At 41.3% G+C, this 26797-nt stretch overlaps 8 protein-coding genes across 9 annotated transcripts in view; 5 read left to right on the top strand and 3 right to left on the bottom strand.

Moving 5' to 3' along the window:
- LOC135335433 (structural maintenance of chromosomes protein 2-like) overlaps window positions 1-26797 on the top strand; it is a 77308-nt gene that overhangs the window by 41961 nt on the left and 8550 nt on the right. The window contains exons 12-13 of the mRNA XM_064530923.1: window positions 18393-18531; window positions 18967-19113. Of these exons, the coding sequence (XP_064386993.1) occupies window positions 18393-18531; window positions 18967-19113 (286 nt within the window). The remainder of the gene's footprint in view (window positions 1-18392; window positions 18532-18966; window positions 19114-26797) is intronic.
- LOC135335443 (uncharacterized) lies at window positions 4154-5476 on the top strand. Its single transcript, XM_064530936.1, has one exon. The coding sequence runs from the start codon at window positions 4236-4238 to the stop codon at window positions 5307-5309; it is 1074 nt and encodes a 357-aa protein (XP_064387006.1). The 5' UTR covers window positions 4154-4235; the 3' UTR covers window positions 5310-5476.
- LOC135335446 (uncharacterized) lies at window positions 7175-8477 on the top strand. The gene has a single exon (XM_064530939.1). It carries the CDS (start codon window positions 7260-7262, stop codon window positions 8316-8318), a length of 1059 nt encoding a protein of 352 aa, XP_064387009.1. The 5' UTR covers window positions 7175-7259; the 3' UTR covers window positions 8319-8477.
- On the top strand, window positions 9752-11085 carry LOC135335442 (uncharacterized). The gene has a single exon (XM_064530935.1). It carries the CDS (start codon window positions 9834-9836, stop codon window positions 10908-10910), a length of 1077 nt encoding a protein of 358 aa, XP_064387005.1. The 5' UTR covers window positions 9752-9833; the 3' UTR covers window positions 10911-11085.
- Window positions 11496-13826, bottom strand: LOC135335437 (uncharacterized). The gene has a single exon (XM_064530929.1). It carries the CDS (start codon window positions 13771-13773, stop codon window positions 11683-11685), a length of 2091 nt encoding a protein of 696 aa, XP_064386999.1. The 5' UTR covers window positions 13774-13826; the 3' UTR covers window positions 11496-11682.
- LOC135335440 (uncharacterized) lies at window positions 13973-15264 on the bottom strand. Its single transcript, XM_064530933.1, has one exon. The coding sequence runs from the start codon at window positions 15177-15179 to the stop codon at window positions 14058-14060; it is 1122 nt and encodes a 373-aa protein (XP_064387003.1). The 5' UTR covers window positions 15180-15264; the 3' UTR covers window positions 13973-14057.
- LOC135335435 (uncharacterized) lies at window positions 15299-18052 on the bottom strand. The gene is made up of 2 exons (XM_064530926.1): window positions 16768-18052; window positions 15299-16341 (listed from the first exon to the last, which is right to left on the bottom strand). Exons 1-2 carry the CDS (start codon window positions 17947-17949, stop codon window positions 15307-15309), a joined length of 2217 nt encoding a protein of 738 aa, XP_064386996.1. The 5' UTR covers window positions 17950-18052; the 3' UTR covers window positions 15299-15306.
- On the top strand, window positions 19126-25596 carry LOC135335447 (uncharacterized). Of its 2 annotated transcripts, XM_064530942.1 has the most exons (3): window positions 19126-24506; window positions 24574-24836; window positions 25096-25596. In XM_064530942.1, exon 1 carries the CDS (start codon window positions 23135-23137, stop codon window positions 24131-24133), a length of 999 nt encoding a protein of 332 aa, XP_064387012.1. In that variant the 5' UTR covers window positions 19126-23134; the 3' UTR covers window positions 24134-24506; window positions 24574-24836; window positions 25096-25596. The 2 variants fall into 2 exon arrangements, with proteins under 2 accessions (XP_064387012.1, XP_064387011.1); XM_064530941.1 differs by having other exon boundaries at window positions 19126-24836.

Raw genomic sequence — 26797 nt, 5'->3', positions numbered from 1 at the left:
GCGGAAGACTGCTGCTGCTGACTTCTATTCCTGTGGTGCACGTACTCACTGTTGCTTAGATAGCAGATAATCATAATGTAAAATCTACTATGTTTGTGTTTGATTACAGCAAACACTAGCCTCGGTCCCAGGCTGATTTTTTTTGAGAACGAAGTTGAAAAATATAGCCTGGTATTGATTGTATCTGGGCGTGGCAAGAACCGGAAACCAAAGCAGAGATTCTTCACACTTTGTTTCTTGTCATATTCCCCGTATAACCGTAATTTAGCTCCATGTGTGCTCTGAAGTAACTAAAATCTAGCCCATAGATTATCTAGCTAGCTAGCTAGCTATGGCAAGTTCAGATTAACATATACAGTGTCTGCTTCACAAGAAGGCCCCACTCTCATTGCAGAACAGGCCCAGCCCTTGTCAGAAGGAAGAAACGTCTTTGCCATGGTTTTTAACATGGTATGACAAGTCTTTTGCTTTCACTCACTGCCCTTTGTGATGGACTACAAACTAGTAGGTGGACTACAAACTAGTATAGGTAGGACCAACACTGCCGGCCCTTGTCGACAGGTGTGTTGTTCTTGCAAATCTCTCTGCTTCTTGTTTTTTGGTTCCTAACCACGCCCAGATACACACCAACACCAGGTCTATAGTTGGCGGCCTAGCTAGAGACAACGAGGCTAAGCAAACACATGATAGTGTTTATAATAACAACGTATTTCATATAAATTATACATTGTCTAATCGGCAGTATACTCTTAATTGGTCCATCGATAGCATCTACTTTGTCTTTATGAAACCTGCACACTTCGCTTTCATCGCCTTCAGCACTCTGCTCGGCTCCGGGTAGGAACTGTTTGAACAGAAGGCTGTGTTCTCGAATTAGCTTGTCTAGCTCACCACTTTTGCAAGTGGGCATTCTACATACCCAGGTTTCATGATTGCCAGATTTCACGATTTTTGGTAAATGCTCTACAAAATACAGGCACTGAAGATATTCGAGGTCTTGTTAGCCTAATTCGTTCTGCGTCAAGGTTTTGGTGAGACTTTAACTCAGTTGGCACTTTTCTATTTCTTTTCTTTAGCTGCTCGAATCGCTCTTGGAGCTTGCCTGTGAATTCAATTGGTTTCTTAAAGATCAGCTTCGATTTCTTTTGCACAGTATCTCCTTGCCTGTTTGCCAAGCTCATCTTCGCTTGAAACCTCCCTACCATTTCGACACAAAGTTAGGAACGCTACGAGGCTCAACAAGCTCCTCCACACCCTACTCTATGACAACATCACCAACAACTACAGCAGTGTGTAGACCACCGTATTCAAACTTGAGTTTTTCTGCAAATGTGTGAACAAACGGTAGTGTAATCTGCAGCTTTTGCAGTGATATCTTGACTGCGAGGTGGCATGCTTTTGAAGTTTCGTGCTTGATTTTCTGGTGATGTGCTTCAAATTCTAGTGTGTGTAGGGCTTCTCCGTCGTGGTCGTCTTCCAAAAGTTCTCCCAAAATTCCTTTAGCTTGAAATAAGTGGGCAAATCTCTCTCGAATCTTCGCTGGTACATGGTATGATTAGCTCAATAGCAAGCTGTTTTAGCTCTTGTACTGGCTTTGTCTTGTGGGTAGGGTGATTTTTGAGTTTCTTCAGTACCTTTCTTGTAGCTGCCATGCTGTATTATATTGTAGCTAAACATAGATTAAAGTTAGCTGGCTTGTAAGCACTTTTATAAGTAATAAGTAGGTGTGGTGAGGTAAACAACCTGGGACTTTCCCTTTAAGTATTGCTGGTCAATAAAATTGTGTGGGCGGAAGACTGCTGTGTGCTGACTTCTATTCCTGTGTAGCCTCGATCCCAGCCCCTCTCACTAGAGGGCCTGGTAACCACTGTTTGCGCGTGGGTGGATTCAATAGTAAATTTGTTAGTAACACTCTTAGTGATCAATTAACCTTTTGTACTGTGGTCACCCACGTGGTTGATTAAACAAGTGTCAAGAGAGAGAAATCGCCATCACAACTCTAGGCTCATACAAGGAGCTAGCCTCCTTCGCAGCCTCTCCTTTTTCTGTTCTTTGTCAATAGTTAAAATACGGGACTAATTGGAGGAACAAAGAAAGAAAGAAGGAAGAGACAAAGAAAAAGGAGAGCCTGCCTTTAAGTCGCGTGACGGTAAACGAGTGGTAGACGAGTGAAAATGAACGTGGGCAATCACTAGCTGGGCGGAGCCTGACAGAGCAAATAGCTACAGCATGCCTACGCATTGCAAACTCTAACATAAAAGCTGTTAGCATCGTACATTGTAAGCCAGAATCAAGCGTGGAGACATCATAGACGAGGGCTTACCTATAGTAAAGACTAAAGATCTAGATTTATATCTAAATTTAGCTCAGTTTTTTTTCCTGAGTTCAGAACAGACCCACTTGACTAGTAGATATAATTATTACAGCAGTATAGTCTACTCTACTCTAGTCTTTCATACTTCCTCTAGTGACTAAAGGTCTCACGAAGGCTGACTCTACTGTACTGTACTGTTCATAACAGATTATGTTCCTGGTAAATGCGCTCCAGTACTGTGTGGGAGGACAGTTATTGAGGTTTTCTCTCGCCCACGCTCGTTAAAATTTGTCTACGTCAGTATGGGGATCACGCGACTTAGCAAGGCAGGCTCTTCTTTTTCTTTGTCGCTTCTTTCTTTCTTTCTTTGTTCCTCCAATTTTCTCTTCTGTGACAAAGAACAGAAAAAGGAGAGGCTGCAAAGGAGGCTAACGAGGAACACTGATCTTATCGAGATGGCATCAAACAAGCGTCTGGAAGCAAGTATAGACTTGCCAGAGCCTATCGGTACTGACAGAAAAACACCCACCACTCTACCACAGTACAAAAGAAGACAAAACCAACACTGGAGAGAGCTTGAGCAAGAGCAGAAGAGAAGTAGAAGCCATCACAACAAAACTAGTCACTAGACGAATATGAAGCACTGGATGGGTTTAATACTTCTATTGTTGAAACGATTGAGTATTTCTTTTACTGCACAGTGTCTCAGAAGACAGTCCAATATTCGGAGGGGTAGCCAAGGTGATCTCAAAATACAACAAAGCTTATTACTACAGCTCACCTAAACGCAACTCTCAGAAGTTTGTGTGTGATGTGTTAGAAGCTCTGGGGATTTCGGCAAAGACTTGCTCTTCACCTCCTATAAGTGACCGTATGCTGCAGTTGAAAGAGAAGAAATCTGACAACGTTCCCGACAGTTTCACTCGACACGAGGACGTGGATGTTTACGTATTAATAGTAAAAGCAAAATGCCCACCTTCAAACCGACAGCTTTGAGTATCTGCAACTTGTGTACAAGCAGTTTCATGGTGAGACTGTATGCCCTGTACCAAACTGTCGCTTGTTTGTACCAGTCTGCCCAAAGACCCCCAACTTTTCAGTATTTGCAAGACAAGACAGGAAATACATACCACAAGTTTTTTAATGGTATTCATAAGGATGACATCACAAAAACATTGTTTTAATGATATTCATAATGAAGACACCCAACAACTCTGCCAGTAGTGAAGGGTGATTTTTTCTGAATTTCCAAAGCTCATAACACAGACCATTTACTGAACTAGAACCTGTTACTAAGAGATAAATTAGTTCAATATGGAATGTATTGACTCAGCAAGTTTGGACTAGATTGAGATAGTGTGAACAGCTTGCGCAAAAATTCAATTTTTAGCTTGCTACGTCGATGGTGAACAGCTTGCTCAAAAATTCAAACATTCTGCAATCGTTTTACACAACTTCATGCTAATTTGACCCAAATTCATAATTTAAAGTGTTTATCGTATGTTAAACTGTCTTCATGTTACATATTTCAACTTAGATAGCTCTAAAAACCTTTATTTTTATCAGAAACAAAGAAAAACTGTTCTCATTAATATATTCATGAGGCAACTTGTAGCACTTCCTGTCTTACAACATTTGGGGTCTTAGGGCAGACTGTACTGTCCGAATTATTGCAGCAACGATCGATGTTATCATAAATATTTTGTGTGCGAGTGTTTTGCTTGTTTGATAATAAATTTAGCTCTTTCTTAATCATTTTTGACTTTGCTTGTGTCTTAACCTACATGTACACAATGTATAATTTATCGTCTGGTAGAGTGTGTGGTTGGGTGGATACCCTATAGTATTTGCATTATCAGCATTTTGGGTAATAGCTATTTGTAATTGTTTATTGTAGAAACCTGTTTGCTTACAAGATTTGATGAAGTCTATTTGCGAAGTATTTGGCAAGTCTGCCAGTGCAGCTAGTGGCAGTGGCTCATCCAAAGCTAGTGCTGCTAAGAAGCCCACTACAGAGAAATGTTGGGCACTTCAAGTCGAGAAAAAGTTGAGAAGGCATAAAAAGTACCGAAACCTAGGAGGAAAAGAATTACAAGAGGAAGTTGAAAGATTAACTAAAGTTGACAATATACTTGAGAATTTCAGCCATCTTGTGCAAGAGGTACTTATTGAACAGGTGAAAGAGCTGGATGAAAATTCAGATGTTGAGTGGTTGAATTCTACCGAAGTAGGAGAAGCACAGACCCAACAGAGATGTAGATCTGTTAATGTTGCTCGCATTCCTCTGAAGATAACCGTTCGTGACCTGAGATCAAATCGAAAAGCTCAACGTCTGCTTGAAACCTTTGCTGACATTTTCAAAATTGGAGAATACGGTGCCAAGCATGTCTCTCTGACTGTTGGTGACGTAGTGCTGGAATGGGGTAAAGAGAGCTTGGTGGTTCCGTATTGGGAGCTCGAACAAAAAGAAAGATCTGTCAAGTCTGATGCTCGTGACATCACTTCTCTTAGTACTCACAATGCTGAAGCAACAGCTGCGCCTGAAGTGGAGCCATGGTTGCTACCGATTGAAGATGAGGTGGAGCACTTGTTTTATCGTACCAGCGAGAAGCTGGAAGTGTTTCAAAGACTGGCCGAAGTTATCTCACAATACAACACAATGCATCACTACGATGTTCTCAAACGCAACTGCCAGGCATTTGTTATTGATGCACTCAAGGCTGTAGGCATTTCCGATAAGGTACCCATTAAGGTCGAAGAAAGTGAACGTATGCAGCAACTTAGAGTCAAAAAATTGAGTGAGATTCCAGACAGTTTTGCTACACATGAAGATCTCGATTTTTTCATCTCTGAAAAGAGTCAAAGATGGTTGGACGAGCTGGACCCTGAAAGCTTGGAGTATTTACAGTTAGTCTACTCGCAGTTCCACGGTGATAATAATACAGGTTGCCATGTTACTGACTGCCGTTTGTTTATGATCACTCCTTCAGTATGAATAGTGTCCTTGGAATAAGAACAGATCTACTATGTACTTTTTAAGTTTAGAAGAACACTGAGACTCAGTGGATTTATTAACTTGTTGTTGTCTACATAATTATGTTTGCTTTTTATTACATGATGATGTTTTAATTCTGTGTATATTATGATAATGTGTGCTGATATTTGACTGAGTGAACACAGTTTGCTTTATATAGTTCTGTGTATAATTATTACGATCAATGTGTGCTGATACTTGACTGAGTGCACACAGTTTGCTTTGTATAGCTCTGTGTATATTACGATCAATGTGTGCTGATACTTGACTAAGTGCACACCATACAGTTTGCTTTGTATAGCTCTTTGTATATTACGATCAATGTGTGCTGATACTTGACTGAGTGCACACAGTTTGCTTTGTATAGCTCTGTGTATATTACGATCAATGTGTGCTGATACTTGACTAAGTGCATACAGTTTGCTTCATTTAGTTCTGTGCCCTTAATACCTTTGTAAGTATAGCCGTGTTTAGCTAGCTAGCTCTATATAGCCAGCGTGCAAGGTAAAGTTCTTATCTCGCTTTTATTTGACAACGAATCTTTAACATCAATTTACTAAACTGATAACTTGTTGTGTGAAGGCTTCAAACGAAACACCATAGCATCCAGGTGAGCAAACTCAGAATTACACACCCACACACAGACCAGACGACTACTATGACCCGTGGCCACCCATGCGCCTCGGGTTATTAGTCGGTCCATTAAGTTTACGTACATACTTGGTACATAGTATTCACACTAATGGTAAGTAGTCAGGTACTCTCATTCCAGTATTAAATTGTTCTCATAACAATGTGATCCGATTCTTGATAGCCTTTAAACGTGTGCATGGTGCACGTGTCTATTGATTACCTCATAATCTATTGCTATAATTGTCGTACGTATGGACCGTGTGAGTAGTGTGAACATAATGTTAAGTTTGTTTTGTTGCACTGTCATCAAAAAACGAGTATAATCTGTTGTGTGTGTGTGTTTTGCTTGTTTGATTTTTGTATATAACAGCCGAGGGTTATAGCACTTCAGTGCTCTAGTTATAACAGCCGAGGGTTATAGCACTTCAGTGCTCTAGTTATATATAACTAGAGCACTGAAGTGCTATAACCCTTGGCTGTTGACAAGATATAGCAAAGCAACAAACGAATTCTATATAATTATAGCTTTCTACTTTAATGACCCTGTGCTATTGTTCCTGGTACGGGATCACTTCAGCTATAAATACGTACCTCGATGAAAGGCCGCGTGTAGCTAGCTAACCATGCAGCCAACGTGCAAGTTGGATTTTGCTCGTTTTATTCGACAACTAATAACTAATAACTTGTGTGGAGGCTATCTATGCTATAAACGCAGTGCTATATGGCATCCAGGTGAGTAGACTCAGAGATCACAAACAAACCAATGAACTAGGACTACTATTAACCCGCTGGCCGCGGCACGGCCTCAGGTTAGTGTATCATTTGATCAGAAACTGATAATGTGCTAATAATTGTTATTGTTTAGCTGTGGTTTTGTTTACTTCCTGTGTAAGAATAATATTTATGGTGTTGTGCAATAAGGGCAGTCGTTCTAAATTGTTTGTTCAACTGTCAAAGTGCACTTGTGTCTTACCATATAGCGCGGAATTTTCGAGGGGATTAATGTTGCGCTGTTTTCGTGGGTTAGCAATCCCACGAAAATTAGGTCCACGAAGCACAACGTCTGACGTTTTTAGAGGCTATTCCACGGAAATAAGTGCCTCGAAAGTTTCACGTTATACAGTATAATTATCATTATATTCATTGGTAGAATGTGACCATTCAGTAAGTGCATGTGGCCGTGGTTGGTGGATACCCTAAAGTATTCATATTCATATATGCATTGTATCAGCAATTTGGGAGTAGTGTAAAGTAATTGAAACCTGTTTGCTTATAATTATGAGCTCCTTTAGCAAAGCATTTGCCAAGTCTGTCAGTGCAGTTAGTGGCTTATCTAAAGCTAGTGCTGCTAAGAAGCAAGATTCTGAAAAATCATCAGAATTTGAAGTTGAGAAAAAGTTGAGAAAGCATAAACTGTATCGAGACCTAGGAGGAGAAGAATTACGAGTGGAAGTTGTAAAATTAACGAATGTGGACAAAATACTTGAGAAATTCAGCCATCTTGTGGAAGAGGTGCTTATCCAGCAGGTGGAAACACTGAATAAAAACCAGGATGGTGAATTGGTGAATTCTATTGAAGTAGGAGAAGCAAAGAGCCGGCAAAGAAAAAGGTTAATTAACGTTGCTTGTATTCCTCTGAAAATAGTCGTACGTGACATAAAATCAAATCGAAAAGCTCAACGTGTGCTTGAATCCTTAGCCGACATTTTCAAGCTTAACTATGGTGCCAAGCATGTCTCTCTGACTGTTGGTGACGTAGTGCTGGAATGGGGTAAAGAGAGCTTGGTGGTTCCGTATTGGGAGTTCGAACGAAATGAATCATCTCTCAACTCTGATGCACGTGACATCACTGTTCTTAGTCCTCACAATGCTGAAGCAACAGCAACACTTGAAGTGGAGCCACGGTTGCTGCCAATTGATGAAGAAGTGGAGCACTTGTTCTATCGTACCAGCGATAAGCGTGAAATGTTTCAAATACTGGCTGAAGTTGTTTCACAATACAACAGGACGTATCACTATGATGTTCGCTCCCGCAATTGCCAGACCTTTGTGATCGATGCACTCAAGGCTGTAGGCATTTCTGATAAGGTGCCCGTTAAGGTCGAAGAAACTGAACGTATGCAACATCTTAGACTCAGAAAATCTGGTGATATTCCTGACAGTTTTGCTACACACGAAGATCTCGATATTTTCATCTGGGAAAGGAGTCAAAAATGGTTGGACAAGCTGGATCCTGAAAGCTTGGAGTATCTAAAACTGGTCTATTCCCAGTTCCATGGTGGTGACAATGCAGGTTGTCATGTCATCGACTGTCGCTTGGCTATGATCACTCCTTGATGTTCCATAGTAAATTGACTAATTTTGTCTTTGGAACAAAATATCACAGTTAATTTTTAGAGGGACACTGAGTGGATTTATTAACATAATTATTGTTGTTGTTGTTGTTCATGTTTGACTATTATAATTACTGGTCTGTGTATTTGCTCAATGCCTGAACTTTGTGGTGATATTTGACTGAATACAGTTAATCCCTGTGTTCATGCCCTAGTTGGGGAACACCTTTGTCTTGCCCAGGTGCTATAATTATTCCAATGTTATTGTGATAACTACTTTCATAACAAATATTCATAACGATTAGTCAGCAATGGTATAATTATATGCATAGTCAGGTACTTTTCATTCCTTAGGTATTTTTTTCTTGTAATGTGTGGGCTTTTAAAAATAGGCACAATGCCTAGTGTGTGTGAACTTAGTGTTACGTTTGTTTTGGTGAATGTTGTGCATGTGTGCCCAACTTACACTAGTGGCTTGAGGGAGGCTGTGGTACACCTCTATAGTTTGTGTATTCTCTATCAGATTCTGATTGTGGTATGCAGATGTCTCCATGGTGGCTTTGGTTGTGTTTGTGAATTTCCTCTCCCTATATACTTCTGATGAGTATGTGTATCTTGAGTGTACTGATGGTGCTACAGTTGGCTTGGGATGGTGGATGCTCATTTGCTCTATCTGTGTTAGTAATTTATGCGTGTGATAGGTGCACACTTCATTCCTGTCCGTTACCTTTCCCCAGTGCATAAAAAGCACCTGCTTTATAGTATGGTTTCTGTTTCAATACTGTAACTGGTACTAGTACTTTGTGTCAGGTGTGGTGGACTGAAATAGTTGCAAATGTCATAATATTCAGTTTTAAAATTCGTACAGCCCAGATTTTGGCATTAATTTTTTCATGTAAAGGTGTATAGGGTGTTCTTAACGGGTGACCTTAATTCTGTTTAGAATACACAGGAGAACTATGTGTAGGCTGGTTTGGTACAACAGTGTGGGTACTGAGTAGCTATTTTGGTTTCAGTTTCAATTTCAATTTTGATGATAATCCTTGTTAGCAAAGTAGGAATTGCACAGGGTCAAAAGGTCACTAATTGATGATCACGTGCGACAATTACTTGTGCAGTAAATTTGTAAGAGTTACTGCTTGCTGCGATTTAGGCTCCTCCCCCATAAAACAGCCATCACATTTGCATTCAGATATCCTTAAATAGTATCCGTATTGATCACATCATGGTGAAAATACTGTACACCCTGTATCAAACTGTCGCTTGGTTGTACTGTCTGAACTAGCTGTCTCAGAAACGATTGATTTTGTCATAAGACCATCATTTGTGATTTTTGAAACTTATCACTTCTTATTTTGTCCTTTGTTTGTGCATCCTCGTATAATTACATTCGTTGGTATGTGACAGACAGTTCAGTCACGTGTGGTTGGTAGGATCGAGTATTCATGATCATGTGTCAGCATTTTAGTAAGCAACCTTTTAACAAGTGTTTGTTTGCAAGGTATAGCTCTCTATAGACATGAGTTCTTTTAGCAAAACATTTGTGAAGTCTTCCAGTGCAGTTAGCAAACTAAGTGGCTCATCCCAAGCTAGTGCTAAGAAAGCTTCTGCAAAACTAGAACTTGATGTTGAGGAAAAATTGAGAAATCTTGAACGATACCGACACCTAGGGGGACCAGAGTTGAAGGACGAAGTCAAGAGTTTAACAAATGTTGATACAATACTCAATACAAGTTTCAGCCATCTTGTGGAAGAAACACTTCTCGAAGAGTTGGCAGAGCTGGATGAAAACCCGGATGGTGAGTTTGTGAATCCTACCGAAGTAGTAAAAGCGAAATCTCGGCAAAAGCGCAGATCTATTGACGTTGCTCTCATCCCTCTGAAGATAACCGTTCGTGACCTGAGATCAAATCGAAAAGCTCAACGCCTGCTTGAAACTGTTACCGACATTTTCAAACATAAGGAGTTTATCTACGGTGCAAAGCATGTCTCCCTGACTGTTGGTAACGTCGTGCTGGAATGGGGCATAGAGAACTTGGTGGTTCCGTATTGGGAGTCCGAACAAAATGAATCATCTCTTAACTCTGATGAACGTGACATCACTGCTCTTTCTCCTCACAATGCTGAAGCAACAGCTGCACTTGAATTGGAGCCACGGTTGCTACCAATTGAAGATGAGATGAAGCACTTGTTCTATCGAACCGGCGAGAAGCGTAAAGTGTTTCAAAGACTAGCCGAAGTGATTTCACAATACAACAGGACATATTACTATGATGTTTTCTCCCGCAACTGCCAGACCTTTGTTATTGATGCACTCAAGGCTTTAGGCATTTCCAATAAAGTGTCCATTAAGGTCGAAGAAAGTGAACGCATGCAGCAACTTAGAGTCAGAAAATCGGGTGAGATTCCAGACATTTTTTCTAAACATGAAGATCTCGATATTTTCATTGGGGAAAAGAGTCAGGAATGGTTGGACAAGCTGGACCCCGAAAGCTTGGAGTATCTACAGTTGGTCTACTCGCAGTTCCATGGTGATAATACAGGTTGCCATGTTACCGGCTGTCGTTTGAATATGGTCGCTCATCCTGGTGTTTAAATTACAGCTGTTGATATGTAAAGAGAACACTTAATTATAATACTTTAGACTATTATTTTTGTTTGCTTTTTACATGTCATGCTTAATACCTCATTTTTGTGACACTGAATACACACAATAATACCTTTGTCTTAGGCTAGTTTTGTGTCCTTGTGGGAATACCTTTGTCTGTTTACACTAATGAATACTATTAGTACTCCAATGTCAATGTGTGACCATTACTTTCATAATGAAAGCACCGCTGGTGCGGATGCCTCGGTGGAGGTGCAAAAGCTACATAACATAAGCTACTAGTTTAATTATCATGATGAACATTTTGTTTACTGCGTGTCCAGAATCACGGGGAAACTCAAAGAGTGGGTAATGATCGACCATAAAACCGATTAATGCAGAGAATGAAGTATTATTTTGCAAATCCACAAATTAAAATTCAACTAGAAGCCTCTAATTTGCACTTCATTGATGCTGTAGTAGTCTACACACACATACCGTATTACCTCGCTTGCGCATGCATGCGCACCGAGGCATAATAATGAGTATTCTTCAGCCCATTTAGTATTTACACACAAAACTCTTCAATGGTAAAAAATGATTCACACAAATGGTAAGTAGTCAGGTGCTTTCACTCCCGAGTGATTGTTCTCTAACAATGTTTTTCTTGGTAACCTTTAAACAAACACCCTGGAGTGACACAGGTGTCTATACTCCATTGTAGCTTCTTGTGTTGTAATTGTGTCGTATGTATGGCCCGTGTGTGTAGTATTTAACTACACTAGTGGTTTGAGCGAGGCTGTGGTACACCTCTATAGTTTGTGTATCCTCTATCAGATTCTGATTGTGGTATCCAGATGTTTTGCTGTGTTTGTGAATATTCCCTTCCTACTTCTGATGAGTATGCGTGTGCTTGTGGTGCTACAGTTGTTGTATTGGCTTGGGATGGTGGATCATGAATGCTCATTTGCTCTAACAACTTCTGTGTCTGATAGGTGTGGTACGTGCACACTTCATTCCTGTCCGTTACCTTTTCCCCAGTGCATAAAAAGCACCTGCTTTGTAGTATAGTTTCTGTTTCAGTATTGTAGCTGGTACTAGTACTTTTTGTCGGTGGTAGTGGACTGGAATAGTTGCAAATGTCACAATATCCAGTTTCCGTTTTAATATTCTTACAGCCCGGATTTTGACATTTTTCATGTAAAGGTGCATAAGGTGTTCTTGACCGGTGACCTTGATTCTGTTTAGAATACACAGGAGAACTTTGTATAGGCTGGTTTGGTACAACAGTGTGGGTACTCATAGCTATTTCAGTTTCAGTTTTAGTTTTGAACATTAGGCAGCCATGGCAGAGACCATGATAATCCTCATTAGCGAAGTAAGAATTGCATTCAGAACACTTCTTAGTGTCTGGTGGAGGAGCTTCAGTTGACAGTGGGTGTGGTATAGCACTGTCATATGTTTGGATAGATGTTTTACGTAATGATTCAGACTTTGTTTTTTCCATAAAACAACCATTACACAGCCCATTGCATTCAGGATTCCCGAAATTCTCGCAGTGATCACACTTTGGTGTATTTTTGACTTCAAAGCATTTCGAACAGTAAAAGAATGTTTCTTCTTCTCCATAGAATTCACAGTCAGGGGTGGGACATTGTTTCCTAGTGCCTTCATTTGTTGCTGCTGATGCAGCTGATGCAGCTATAGTTGAATCTCTAATCGCTTCACTTGTTCGTGTTTTCCTTGTCCCTGTAGAGAGTCTTCGATTGTGTGGGTGTATGGGTGATGTGGCTTGACTATTTGCAGCACTCTGCTCGGCTCTGTGTAAGAATTGATTGCCTGTAGGGTGTCTTTGATTGTGTGGGTGTATGGGGGGTGTGGTTTGGCTATTTGCAAGACTGTGTTCTCGAATTAGCTTGTCTAGCTCACCACTTTTGCAAGTGGACATTCCACACACCCAGGTTTCATAATTGCCAGATTTCTCGATTTTTGGCAAATGCTCTGCAAAATACAGGCACTGAAGATATTCGAGGTCTTGTAAGCCCAATTCGTTCTTGTGTTCTTCCACGTATGCGTCAAGGTTTTGGTGAGACTTTAACTCAGTTGGCACTTTTCTATTTCCTTTCTTTAGCTGCTCGAATCGCTCTTGGAGCTTGCCTGTAAATTCAATTGGTTTCTTTATGCCTAAAGCAGCAAGTGCTTCTCGTGCAAAATCTTGACAGTTGCAGTTAAGCACACCATAGTTTTTATTACGATTGTATTCCACTATCACACCAACCAACTTGTCTATCAGTTTCGATTTCTCGTCAATTGCATCGAAAACAATTCCCAGCTGTTTCACAGTATCTCCTTGCCTGTTCGCCAAGCTCATCTCCGCTTGAAACCTCCCTCCCATTTCGTGCCACTCCCCAAGGTCTCCTATATTCGCTTGGAACTCTGACACAAAGTTAGGATCGATACGAGGCTCAACAAGCTCCTCCCTCCCCCACTCTATGACAACATTACCAACAACTACAGCAGTGTGTAGAGCACCGTATTCAAACTTGAGTTTTTCTGCAAATGTGTGAACAAACGGTAGTGTAATCTGCAGCTTTTGCAGTGATATCTTGACTGAGAGGTGGCATGCTTTTGAAGTTTCGTGCTTGATTTTCTGGTGCTGTGCTTCAAATTCTAGAGTGTGTAGCGGTTCTCCATCGTTGTCATCTTCCAAAAGTTCTCCCAAAATTCCTTCAGCTTGAAGTAAGTGGGCAAATCTCTCTCGAATCTTTGCTGGTGTGATTAGCTCAATAGCAAGCTGTTCTAGCTCTTGTGCTGGCTTTGTCTTGTGAGTAGGGTGATTTTTGAGTTTCTTTAGTGCTTTTCCTGTGGCCATGCTGTATTATATTGTAGCTAAACATAGGTTAAAGTTAGCTAGCTGGCTTGTAGGCACTTATAAGTAGGTGTGGTGAGGTAAACAACTGGGACTTTCCCTCTAAGTATGCACATGTTCAATTAAATTGTGTGGGCGGAAGACTGCTGAGTGCTGACTTCTATTCCTGTGGTGCACGTACTCACTCACTGTTGCTTAGATAGCAGATAAAGTGAAATCTACTGTGTTTGTGTCCACATGATAGTGTTTATAATAACAACGTACTTCATATAAATTATACACGTTCTCTAATCTGCAGTATACTCATCCAATTTAATTGGTCCATCGATAGCTGCATCTACTTTGTTTTTCATACAGTTAGGAAACCTGCACAATTCGCTTTCATCGTCTTCATTGCTTAGATCTTCGAGATGAAACTTGAAGTAAAGACAGAGAAGATACTCTTTGTCATGCTGTGTTAGGTTGGCAAACTCCCCAGTGCTCTGTGAGTCTCGGACGTATCGATCGAGCTCCTCGTGTGTTTGAAATTCATCCGGAACACGCTTTATTCCTTTTCTCAACTCAGTGAAGTAATCTTTAAGTTTCCCTGTCATTTTCGGTATCTCTTTTATCCCCATTGCGTTCATTGCATCAACGACAAAAGTCTGACAATTTCGTCGAAATACATGGTATGTATAGAGGCGGTTGTACTTTGAGATGACCTCAATGAGATTTTGAATCAGTTTAGCTTGACTCACGGTGGTGTGGTAGACCAATTCCATTTGCTTCTTGTAGTTGAGAGTGTCAACTGAAGCTTTCATGTCCACCTCTTTTCGTGTGATTGATTTCATTGCAGCCGTCTCCTTGGTAATGTCCATCTGCAAATCTGGTTCTGTCCAACCACGTTGCGGTATTACTAGGCTGGTATCATTCCATTCCAGTGTGACATCTCCGATGACCAGGGCAGCATGTAGTGGACCGTATGCCATAGACAGAGTTTTTGTAAATCGATCCATGAATCGCTTTGGTAGACGGTGTTCTCTGCTTAGCTCAGTGAGGTGAAGCTTTATAGGCATTTTAGTTGCAATTTCAAACTGCTTTGCTGCCCTGCCTTTTGCAGCATACACTTCTTTTGATGAAACAAATTCTTTGCCATGATCTGTCTCAGTTGCTTCCAGTCCAATTTGAGCAACTTGATCAGCAAAACGGTCATCAAGGAGATGGCTGAAGACTATATTCAATTCGACAGGGTCTGTCAACTCCTTGGCTCTCTGTTTTGCTGCATCATCAGTCCAATCCTTGAATTCTGGGTGGTTCTGAATTTTTCTTATAACATCCAAGAGGTTAGTTGGCTCTGGAGTAGTTGGTGTAGCAGACGATGATGATGACCTTTTCCTCTTCTTTTGTTTCTCAGAAATGGATTTAGACATTATTACTTAGTCCTAAATGTTTAACTGTACTGAAGCTTTGCTTTAATCTTAAGTGTCTATCCCGCCCACATCCTTTGTGTCAGGTTATGAGTTTTGATAATAATTAGCATTGTTCAAAATTCATTGTTCAAATTATATGTTGTGTGTGTAGTAAATACAATAACTGACATGTTTCTAGAGGGCAAGTCCAATCTTTCTTCCCATTGCCAATTGTCTTCCAGTTCTCAATATGAAATACAAAGTACTTACTGATGAGAAATTCTCTTTCCTTTACCAGTATTTTGCTAGTGTGATTTTTGATGACATATTTGTCGAGAGCTGTGTGGTTCGTGACGTCTTTGTCTTCGAATGTAACGAATAGTGGCTGGCTCAGCAGATATTGCTTTAAGGACATATTCGGTGGAGATTGGTCAGTCACTCCTAGAGTACGGAGAAGTTCGTTAGCAAAGTGTAGATTGTTGCATTTTTTGTGATGATAGCTTGAATAGCGATTGTATCTCACTATAACTTCTAGTAACGAATGTACACATCTCTCTATTTGTGTGGTCACCTCATACAATAATGATATTATTGTGTTCACGTCTCGATTTGCAATGGCTGTTTCGGTTTGGGCTTTCCAATTTTCAATTTTTCGACTAAATTCAGTACCATTTGATAGATCTTGATGGAGTAGAATATGATCAACTGTCGCAACGTCAGCTGATTCTTTATCTCCTCGGACCGGAACCATGAGCCCAGGTGTGAGCCATTCTAAGGTGACATTATTCACTCGGAGAAAAGCGCTGAGGGGCGTGTCAGAAACTTGCTTTCGAAGGGTGTGCTTCTTGAAATCAACACGGTATACGAGTTGGCAAGAAACTTTGCATAGACTCTCAAAACGTTGTCTAATTCGAGTGCTAACATCATCGTCCCAGGATCGAGTGTGTGTTTCTAGCCTATTGTGGTCTTCAGAAATAGCCATAATGTACTGCTCACTTCTTTCAACAAAAGAGTTGAAGTAGCGTTCGAACAACCTTTCCCTCTCTGTCAGCACTTCGATCATTTCATATTCTTCCTCTGAAATGTAGAGATGGTGCTGGCGATACTTGCACAGGACCTGCTCTCGATAGCCTCTGAACTTGCCCACTAGTTTTGTCTGCTTAGGAAGACTCATCTCCAGACACTGTATGTGTGGGTACGTGTATTCATAGAGTGTATGTGCAATAGTATAGAGTAATTATAACAAGAGCTATTGTCTATATGAAGTGGTGATCAACTCCATGTTTTGTGAGACCTTTCGGCATGTTTTACTAACATCATACTATCATCACTTGTGAAACGTACTTATAATTATCATGTTGTCAAGGTAACAAGCGTATAATATATGCAACCCTTGTATTTTTTGGTTTAAATTGGAACAGGGTCATCATTATATAAAACACATAATTATAGCCCGAGAATTAATCCTCTCGTTGTGTGTATGGAATGTATGTATGGAATGTATTTATTGCCCAAGGGCGAGCTGCATGCTATCTATTATTTAGCAAACACTGTATTGCAGTTAGTATACGCTGTTGACATTTCGTATACACGATAAGTAGATGCTTACCTTGACAGCATACAAATCATCAGGAACCTCAGTGCCTATCACTTCCAAATTGGCCGATTCAGAAAAGGAACATTCCACCTTGGAATCAGGGGTTGCTCCAAACACTCCCTCAGACACTATCGTCTGGTTGAACACAACATTTTTTGCGGGTACTTCCTGTTCGGTACTTGCTAGTTGAGATGGTTTCAGTGTGATGGACAACTCAGTGATCGACCAATCAAGCTCTGCACTCATGCATGTGGCTATGTCACACTTCCAGTTTTCTCGATCCTCGCTCTCTTCGATGGCTGGAAGATGGAAACTGAAATAGAGGCACTGAAGATACTCCATGTCCTGTCTGTCGAGCTCTTGTTTGAATGCTGCCACGTGCGCATCGAGATTGTCGTGTGTCTTTAGCTCTAAGGGAACTCGAACTTTCCCTCGTTTCAGCTGCTCAAATCTCTGTTGGAGTAGTCCCTCGAATCTAACCGGCTTCTTTATCCCGAGAGCGGCCATGGCATCGCGTGCAAAGTGTTGGCAGTTACATGTGAAAACATTGAATTCTTTGTTGCGGTTGTAATCTACGATAACATCAATTAGCCTGCTTATCATTTGTACCTTCTCCGACATTGATTGATACAGGACTTCCAGCTTCTCCACACTGCTACCACGTTTGTTGGCCATACTCATCTGACGCACAAAATTGTCTTCTCTCGATTTCCATTCCCCGTTCTCTCCCACTAGTGCTTGGAAATCAGCCTCCATTCTTGGCTCAAAGCGAGGCCGTACAATACCAGCTCTCCCCCATTCAATCGTCACGTCACTAATAATGAGTGCAGCATGGAAGGGGCCGTATTCAAACCTCAGCATTGAAGTAAAAGTATGCGCTAGTGGAAATCTTTCTTCGGGTATCTTTTGCAAAGACAGTCGTATCGGGAAGTTACAGGCCGTAACAATTCTTTGCTTCATTTTTTGGTGGTTTTCTTTTCGCTCCAGAGTGTTTAAGAGAGGATTCTCTTCCCCTCGAGACATGTCTGCCATAAACTGGTTCCCTGCATCCAACAAGTGACTGAATTTCATCTGCAGCATATCTGGGCTAGTGAACTCCATGGCTATTTGCTGTTGCTCCTCTATTTGCCTTCTGTTGAATTGTGGAAGCTTGCTGAGCTTTGCCATCATCTTTCCAGTGTTGGGATGCTCCATGACTGAATTAGCTGCAATAAGCTATAGGGTCTGTTTCTTTAGCTGGGTGTGCAGGTATACTTAACTTGACAAAAACAAGGTGTGTCTGAATTGGAAATTAGCTCTCTCCACCCCCATATCCATTTCATTGGCTATTGTTAATGGCATTCATTACTTAGCCACAAAGCCATGCAGCCTGTATGTTTTGTGGTTGTGCCATTGTCATGTAGGCACCCAGTCCTGCAAGCTCAGCATCATTGAGATTGCTTGTCATGGGGGTAAGCCCCAGGGAAAATGCCATTCTTATGGCATCGGGTCATTGTGGTGTGGTTACTAATTGAACAATCTGTCACATATCATTTCACTGTGTATGTATAGTAGCGGACTACTGTATATAGAAATTACATATGCAACGCTTGCTATAGCTTTGATCTTAATTGATTACCCTTTTCCCTCTGTTGCAGGTTCCCCCAGGTCCAATTTAACTATCAGAGTCCCAGTTCGGGGTTTGACCATAGTCGAGTGAAAGGCCCGGTTGTGAAGTTGGTGAGAGTGAAGGACTCCTCCACTGCCACTGCACTGGAGATTACAGCTGGGGGCAGGGTGAGTGGGAAATGTTTTGGTTTATGACAGATAAAATAACTGTTGATACCGAAGTCTTAGTCTACTGTACTAACAGAAACAGGCTTAATCTACTGTACCCTCAGGCTTAGTCTACTGTACTAACCCTCACTAGAAACAGGTTTAGTCTACTGTACCAACCCTCACTAGAAACAGGGTGACCTAAAGACCATGCACTAAGCCATGAAGTCAGCAGGTTTGCCCTAATTTGTGTATTTTTTGCTGGTTACCCATTGTATGTATTGAAGTCAATATGAATGTTATTTACATGAGCTCTATTTTATGTGCAGCCAGATTTCATGAGACTAAAGGATTCTGTTTATAGTACCATACATTACAAAAAGTCATTTTCGTTGTTTCTTAATTTCTGAACATCATAGCAGTGAATTGTAAATGTTGTCCCTTTGTTAACTCCAGCTGTTCAACATAGTGGTGGACACAGAGGACACTGGTAAGCAGCTGTTGCAGAACGGGAAGCTCAAGCGTCGTTACACCATCATTCCCCTAAACAAGATATCAGCACGAACCATCAGCGCTGACGTCGTCAAGAAAGCTCAGTCTCTGGTGAGCGAGCACCTAATGTGTGTAGTGTTGTCAATGTAGAAGTGCATGCATGTACATGGAGCATATCGACCAGTACAGAGATTTTAATATAACTATTGTAGTTCAATTATGTGGAGTATTCGAGTGGTGGTTAGATACATGTATGCATGTGTCTGCAATTTGGTGCTTGGAATGTTTCTCAGTATAATTACCCGATGTGCGTGGGCGGCCACGGTATAGTAGTCGTTTGGTTTGTTTGTCTTTTTGTAATTTGTAAGTCTGCTTACCTGGATGCCATAGCACTCCGTTTACAGCATGGATAGCCTTCACACAACAAGTTACATAATTATTTGCAGCTGAAGTGATCCTGTACCAGGAACAATGGAAAAGGGTCACTAAAGTAGAAAGCTAGTTTAGGGATTGTTGCTTCTTCTAGCTCTAGCCCTAGAACATAGCCATAATTATTTCTAGGATCCTAGTCCACAGTGCATGTCTCATCCATACTAAAACTCCATTCTTAAAAGTTTCAGATTCCTCTTAGTCTAGATTCTCTAGAATTTCATTGCTCGCTACTTAGCCAGCTTTCATGATTCATACATACTAACTGTATTTATGTAAACAACCGAGAGTTAGCCATTCAGTGCTCTAGTTATGTGTGTAATTATTAGTTTTCGGAATGTTCTCTTACCTGTTACTCTTTGTGATTCTAAACATGTCTCACATCTTCCCCTTACAATTAATTATTACTTGTGTAACCGTTATATTGGTTACAGGATATCTACAATAGAGCATATAGCTTCCTTATGATATCAAAATAATTTCCATATACGGTAGGAACTATGAATCTTGGCAGTGGCTTAGGTCTTTTTGCTCTGGGTGTTTTATGTAATAGCTAGGCACTAGCTGTTTTGGAGGTGCATGTCTATGGGATTTTAAAGCCCAAAGGCACTGCTTTAGTATCCTGAGCCGTAGCGAGGGTACTACACAGACAAAACGGTGTCTAACTCATTTGGATATACTATTGCGCATGCGCAAACCTTGCCTCGAGGCTCAAGTGCAAATTTAGCAGGATTATTGTACTGATGACTGCTTACCGGAAGCCACGCCTTTAAATCTTTGCATGTTAAAGCAGATAATTCTAATTAAAGAACAATTTTCATGTGGGATTGCTAACCCACGAAATCCGACAGTACGGCATGCAATCTCTTTCACGTTGTAATAGACAGCCCCGAGTAAACTATGGGAAACACAGATTGTAAATTACATTCCCAATCCCTTTTCGTTTATCTATTATTGCACATGTGTCAGTTCCATTGTTGTCTGAACATCATATCTTGGATGGTTGGAATAAAATCGTGCTGTGTACAACATCCACGTGGGTGTTAAAAGTGCTGATTCAGCACTTACTGTTTGAAAGTTTTCTTGTTTGTTTTGAGCAGCAGTGAAGTAATTTTAGTGTTGCTTATATTCACTCCATACTAAATAGGTCATACTAAAGCTGATGGGAAGCTCGATATTAGCGGCAAGTACCTCAGTTCGGAGATACATTACTTTTTCCGAAATTCCAACTAACGCATACTTTGTTTTCTGGCTTATTTACGTCATTGCAAGAGCTGCGACGTTGCTATTCAACCCAGCTTGTTCCTAAGGCATGTAAGTGGGCTTGTGTAGGGTCAGATTCTGCATAACACTGTTTATTTTAGCTTACCTATAGTGCTAATGCACTTTACAAAGTAATGCCCCACCTCCCCCCTACCGGGGATTAGTTGTGGATTAGACTTGAAGTTGCTCCCCTACCTAGGGGAATTAGATAGATCACCTGATGCATGCATTGGGTCAAAGGTCATTTAAAGATCACATAATGTCTGCCACACTCTTCCTTCCAACACATGCTGAGTACGAGTACAGTGAGAGCAAAATTTACAGTTTATTGATCCTGAGCAATCTCTGCCTTCTTGACTTCACTAGCTCTATAGGAGTATAGCTGTCAATATTTATATAGTAATTCTGATACTTCAAATAATCTGTTTATCTTATCGCTAGAGTGTGATACAGGTCTAATCCCCACATCACCCCCATGTTGTACTAGGGGCTACCAGGAGATTAGACCAAATAACATGCCCAAAGGTAGGGGTATTAGATTAGGTGATTGGTCTAATCCCCACCTATCCCCGGTATGGGGGGGGTGGGGCATTAGATTGACAAGTGCATAAATCGTTCTAAAATCAATGTCGTTCGAAGTTCCATTGTTTACTCTACTCTACAGTAATTTGTTTGTGTGTGTTTGTTGTGTGTCTGTCTGTCTGTCTGTCTGTCTGTCTGTCTGTGTAGACTGCTACAGCTGCTCAAGGATCAATGAAGTGCAAGTAAGAGTTCTATAGGCTTCTAGTCATGTTTTCAATTCGTGGATTTGTAAAATAGTGCTTGGTTCTCGAGTTATGCTTACTTGCATGGAATGCCATTGCAGCCTTTTCAGAAAGGTGCATGCGTAGCAAATCTTGATCCTGGAGTGTTGCTACTTTACTTAGTAGTTAGCTCTGCACTACAACCTAGCTATTGGTGGCTGCAAAGTGAGAAGAGACCTGCAAGGCAGCCAATATTATACTTTTAGACTTTGACTTTTGGCATAGATCGTTTTTAACAACAATCATGGTCGATCATTACCGACTATTTGAGTTTTCCCTGTGACTCTGGATTCTGCCTGCAGTAATTAATGCAAACATGTTCAGCATGATATAAGGTGTGTATAAAAGCTATTGCTAATAGCTATAGTAGCTTTATTATGTTATGTTGCTTTGACACCTTCACTGAGGCATCAGCACTCGCGGTGCTTTCATTATATATTGCATGCATATACCGTACAGCACGAAATTTTTGCTGTTTTCGTGGGCAATCCTCCACGAAAATTAGGTCCACGACATGCCTAGCTAACAGAAGACACAACACAAAACGCTTTTAGAAGGCATTTCACGCTATACGGTAGTAGTTCTTATATATTCAAGCGTAGCAGACATAATTACAGCACCACCACCTGAACCTGCTGAGTATTATTTTTGAGGCCACCCTAAAAAGCGCCAAAAGAGATAATTGATTGGAAGAAAAGAAATGGTACACAAAAACTAAACAAACCTACCTGATTCTTTCCATTGTTGTTGGATTCAAGTTGCCTAACACGAACGAAGAGTTGCCTTTTGTGAATGTTGATGAGCTATTAGAGATTTAGTTGGGTGTGTCTCACAGTGACTTCATACGGTGTTATAGCGATAGAAACTGCATGACCACTTTGTGTATGCTGAGTTGTATGTAAAGTTGCACATTAACAGAATGCATGTTCATAGTACTCGTTTTGTCTTTATTTAGCTCATTGTTATATAGACATCTATAGCTAGAAAATTGTTTTGGCCCTATCGCCTGATGTTGTATAACTGCATGTGCAGCTTTCCATGCATGGTTGGTATTTGGTAGTCTCGCGAGTAAACGTTAGAGGGAGAGGGAATCAGTGCAATATAGTTTCCTCTAGGAAAATGTTGCGCTCGTGTGACTATATACGTATTTGGTATAAGAGAGGCTGCACACTGTCTCCAGAAATACCTTGCAGCTGAGCGACAAATGTGGCAGGTGTTAAGGGTGCTGGAACACCTACGCCCACGTACGCCCACACACACGTTGCTAGGGAAAGCTAACTATGAAACTACCTGCAGGGGAGACATGGATCCTTCACAGGATTATGAAGCAACACTCTACTAGTGTGCACTCCAAAAATGGAGAGGAAAGGATGATGAGAGCAGATTTTACACTTGATTTTCATAATCTAGATAAAAGAAGTTCTGTCTAGAAAACCAGTAGAGCTATGGACTTGATCGTTTGTTTGCAGGTGCACTACACACAGCTCTTCAACATTACGAAGAGCTTTTGTTGTAAAATCCCTTTGTTTTCTATTTATGAGAATTTTTTGTCATGACACACCCTCTAGAGAAAAATCTAGACCGTATATGGACAAAGTCAGCTCGTAACTTTGTTCACCTTACCTAATTATAGCAGCATGCTAAATATAGACCAAGTCCTGTACGTAGATAGTCAGATCGAACACTTTTCGAATCACATCATCAAACAAGACACACACTATGGGCAGGAGATCATCTCGGAGTCACTAATGGCCAAATCTACCGTAGGCCAACAAAACAGAGATAGAACCAAGAACGACATCAACACACTGACGCCACTACTCTCTACCAACATGCAAAGATCTGTCAATCTGTCTAAAGAGAAGGGTGCATCGTCATGGCTAACCACCCTACCGCTCAAAACCCATGGTTTCACCCTCCACAAACAAGCCTTTAGAGACGCCCTATCTCTGCGTTATGGTTGGACTCCAAACAAGCTACCCTCGAAATGTGCCTGTGGTTCTTCCTTCACAGTAGAACACGTTCTCTCTTGTGCGAAGGGCGGCTTTCCGTCCATTCGGCATAATGAGATCAGAGACTTGACTGCAGATCTTCTTAGTGAGGTCTGCAACAACGTGTGCACAGAACCAGAACTGTTACCGGTTACAGGGGAGAACCTAGCAGGAGCAAGTGCCAATATACAACCGGGTGCACGCCTAGACATTGCAGCCAATGGAGTATGGGGTGGCTCCTTTGAAAGAACTTATTTTGATGTCAGGGTATTTAACCCACACGCTGCATCCAACAGACACACCGACCCTCAAACAGTCTACCGCAAGCACGAGCAAATAAAGAAAAGGGCCTATGAACAAAGAATTCTAGACATCGAACAGGCATCCTTTTCCCCATTAGTCCTCTCTGCAACAGGAGGCTTAGCTCGTGAAGCAACCACCTTCTACAAGAGACTCGCTTCGATGTTAGTGTCTAAATGGGACCAATCATACAGCAGCACACTATGCTGGCTCCGTTGCCGACTAACCTTTTCCCTCCTTCGCTCATTGATCCAAGCCATCAGAGGGTCCAGATCGTCAAGTGGACACCCCTTTAGATCTGGGGCCATCGACCTGGTGATCTCGGAGACCCACCTCCACCAATAAACTGAACCTTTGCATGTACCCTTAATCCTCTTTATTTTCTGTACCCTCCACCTTTCATTGTGTCTACATAGAAGCCCATTCCCCTACATGCTATTATTTTACCTTTTGCTAATGAGAAAAAAAAAAAAAAACACTTTTTATATCTGGCTCTAGCGTACGCGTACGCTAGAGTATAAATTAAGACGTAAGCCTGTAGACCACGCCCCAATTGCGTACGTAGAGTGCAGAATTAGCGTTGAAGATCAAGAGCCATTAATTTTGTTAGTAGCCTGAAGAGAAGAGATAGGCAACGCTGGGGCTACAGACAGCGCTGACAATTGGCTGGCTCATAGACTTCTGCCAGGGTTGGCTGCTGTTTTGATGGACTTTGAAGGTAAACTATGAACTAGCTTTGCTAGCTTGATACACAGGGCCTTGCTTTTCACTCCCTTCCCCTTCAGAGCTTCCATGAAAGCCTGTGTAATACCACTCTTGGACCTCAGTGTCACCAGAGTGCTGTGCTCCAGGCCAAGTTGGACCAGTCTCTTTGTCTGGGCTGCAGTAATGCTTGGCTTCCCCGGGCATCAGATTGGTGGAACCTCTGCTTTTGTGAGGTCCACACAGCTCCATCTGCAGACCGAATAGGGAGGTTGGGGAGGCAGCTGATCAGTGAATGGTGTGTCGTAACTGCCTCCATCACCAGGACATCTGGAAATGAGCTTCTGTGAGTGTGATACATAAAATAATTAATATAACACAGATTGCCAACCTTCCAGACGAGTTCCTAGTGTGTTTGTAAGTATAGGTCCTCCATCCCAAGTTTTTTGCCAGCAAGGTGACTGTCCCCTTCATCTGGACAATACATGTGCATGTGCAGTGAATAATTATGTAGTGGCACCGGGTCAGGTAGAATCCATCCATAGGAACCAACCCATTTTTGTCATCACCCCTGTTCACAATATTTTTTTCGTACCTGACCACAGGACCATTCTGCTAACTTGGTGGCAAGGATCTCCAGCTTCTGAAGGATGCGATGCCATTGTGTGCTGGAACATGGTGGAAGACCCAACCAGCCACTCAACCGGACGTATCAACATGCAGGTGGCCATAGGAGAAAGGACAACACTGGATAGTGCCATGAACAGCTCGAATCGTGGATAGTACAACGTCCAAAGCACTGAAGAGAAACGTCTCCACTCGACACAAATGAAGACAGTGTGTATTAACATCAAGAGACAATCCAACCTGCTGTGTGACTAATGCTAGTTGAGGAACTTGGACACTCGTGCTGATTGTACCGACTGGGGTCTATTGGCACACTTACGTTTCTCCCATCTACTACTGAAGGCACTCCTTTGCTACAAATCTGGCTCTGTATTTATTGGATTGTGTTATTTTGTTATTGATTTATTAGTTTGTGTAGCTACCTGATTTTCTTTTGCAGCTTGTAGTTAATTTAATTGAAGACATTCTCACAAAACCACTATGTTGTTACTTGTGGTTACTACTATAATTATTAGCGCACGCATTGAAATTAAATATTGCGTGTGCAAGTCTCAGGATCTAAACGTTGCATTTTTGTGGTTAAATTATGTCAATTTGTTACTATGTGCGGGCACCCTTAATATTTGAATAAGAGTATGTTGCTGTAATTGGGGGAGCTATGAATATCTATAATTTCACAACTGTTTGAACTTCAGTGCATGGCACTTCCAGTGGTTATGCCACATTGTTATCTAAACTTGATATCTTATGCATGGAAGCTAAAAATTTGTCATGGAACTTAAAAAGCAACCACCTTGTAATTACATGGAAGTATCTTATGGACCAAAAGCAACCGACAATATTAACTTGCAGCCATGTGGAACTTAAATTTGGCATTTATGGAATGCAATGGAACCGAAAGCAGCGAGTCCTTTTTGTGGCAACTTGGGCCTTCCATGTAAGCCATATAATTATGTGCAGCTGCAAAGAATACATATACTGACTAAACAAGAAGCTCTTAAAAATCTGACGTGTGGAACTACAAAGCATACCATACGTCTGAGCAACAAAAGCTTATTGAACACTTATGTATGAGTAGGTACATAAAGGGCAATTCTACAACATGCAAGCAAAGATTCTGAAACAATAGAAAACAACCACAGCCATGTCAACCATCAAAGCGAAGGCAGCACAGCTTTACTTGGAGAACTCCCTCCTCCAAAAGGAACATGCAGATGAACTAATGAGCATGCTGAGTGTCCCCTATGGTGGACTGGTCCTGGACCTTGGCTGTGGAACTGGCCATGTTGCTACCATCTTGTCTGACCTTGTGGGACCTGAGGGACAAGTTGTTGCTGTCGATCCTGATGCAGAGAGAATCAAAATAGCAAAGAGAGATAATTCACGACCGAACATCCAATACTCTATCGCAAATAACCAAACATTTCCTGGGGAACATTACGATCTGATTGTCTCAACACATGTCATTCACTGGATCAAGAACAAACAAGCTCTTTTCAACCGTCTCTACAGCAAACTCGCTCCTGGAGGAAGTTTTGGCTTTCTTACTTATGATGGCACTCCAGAATTCCCACAAATAGTTAGGAAAGGTCTCAGCGTATTGGTTTCTCCTGACTTCCTAAGCAACTTGTTACGCGGGCAAGCAATTTTTGAAAGTAAAGAGACATACCAAAGTCTAGC

This window comes from Halichondria panicea, chromosome 4 (assembly GCF_963675165.1).
Source record: "Halichondria panicea chromosome 4, odHalPani1.1, whole genome shotgun sequence".
NCBI lineage: Eukaryota > Metazoa > Porifera > Demospongiae > Suberitida > Halichondriidae > Halichondria > Halichondria panicea.
This window is presented reverse-complemented; position numbering and strand designations above follow the sequence as displayed.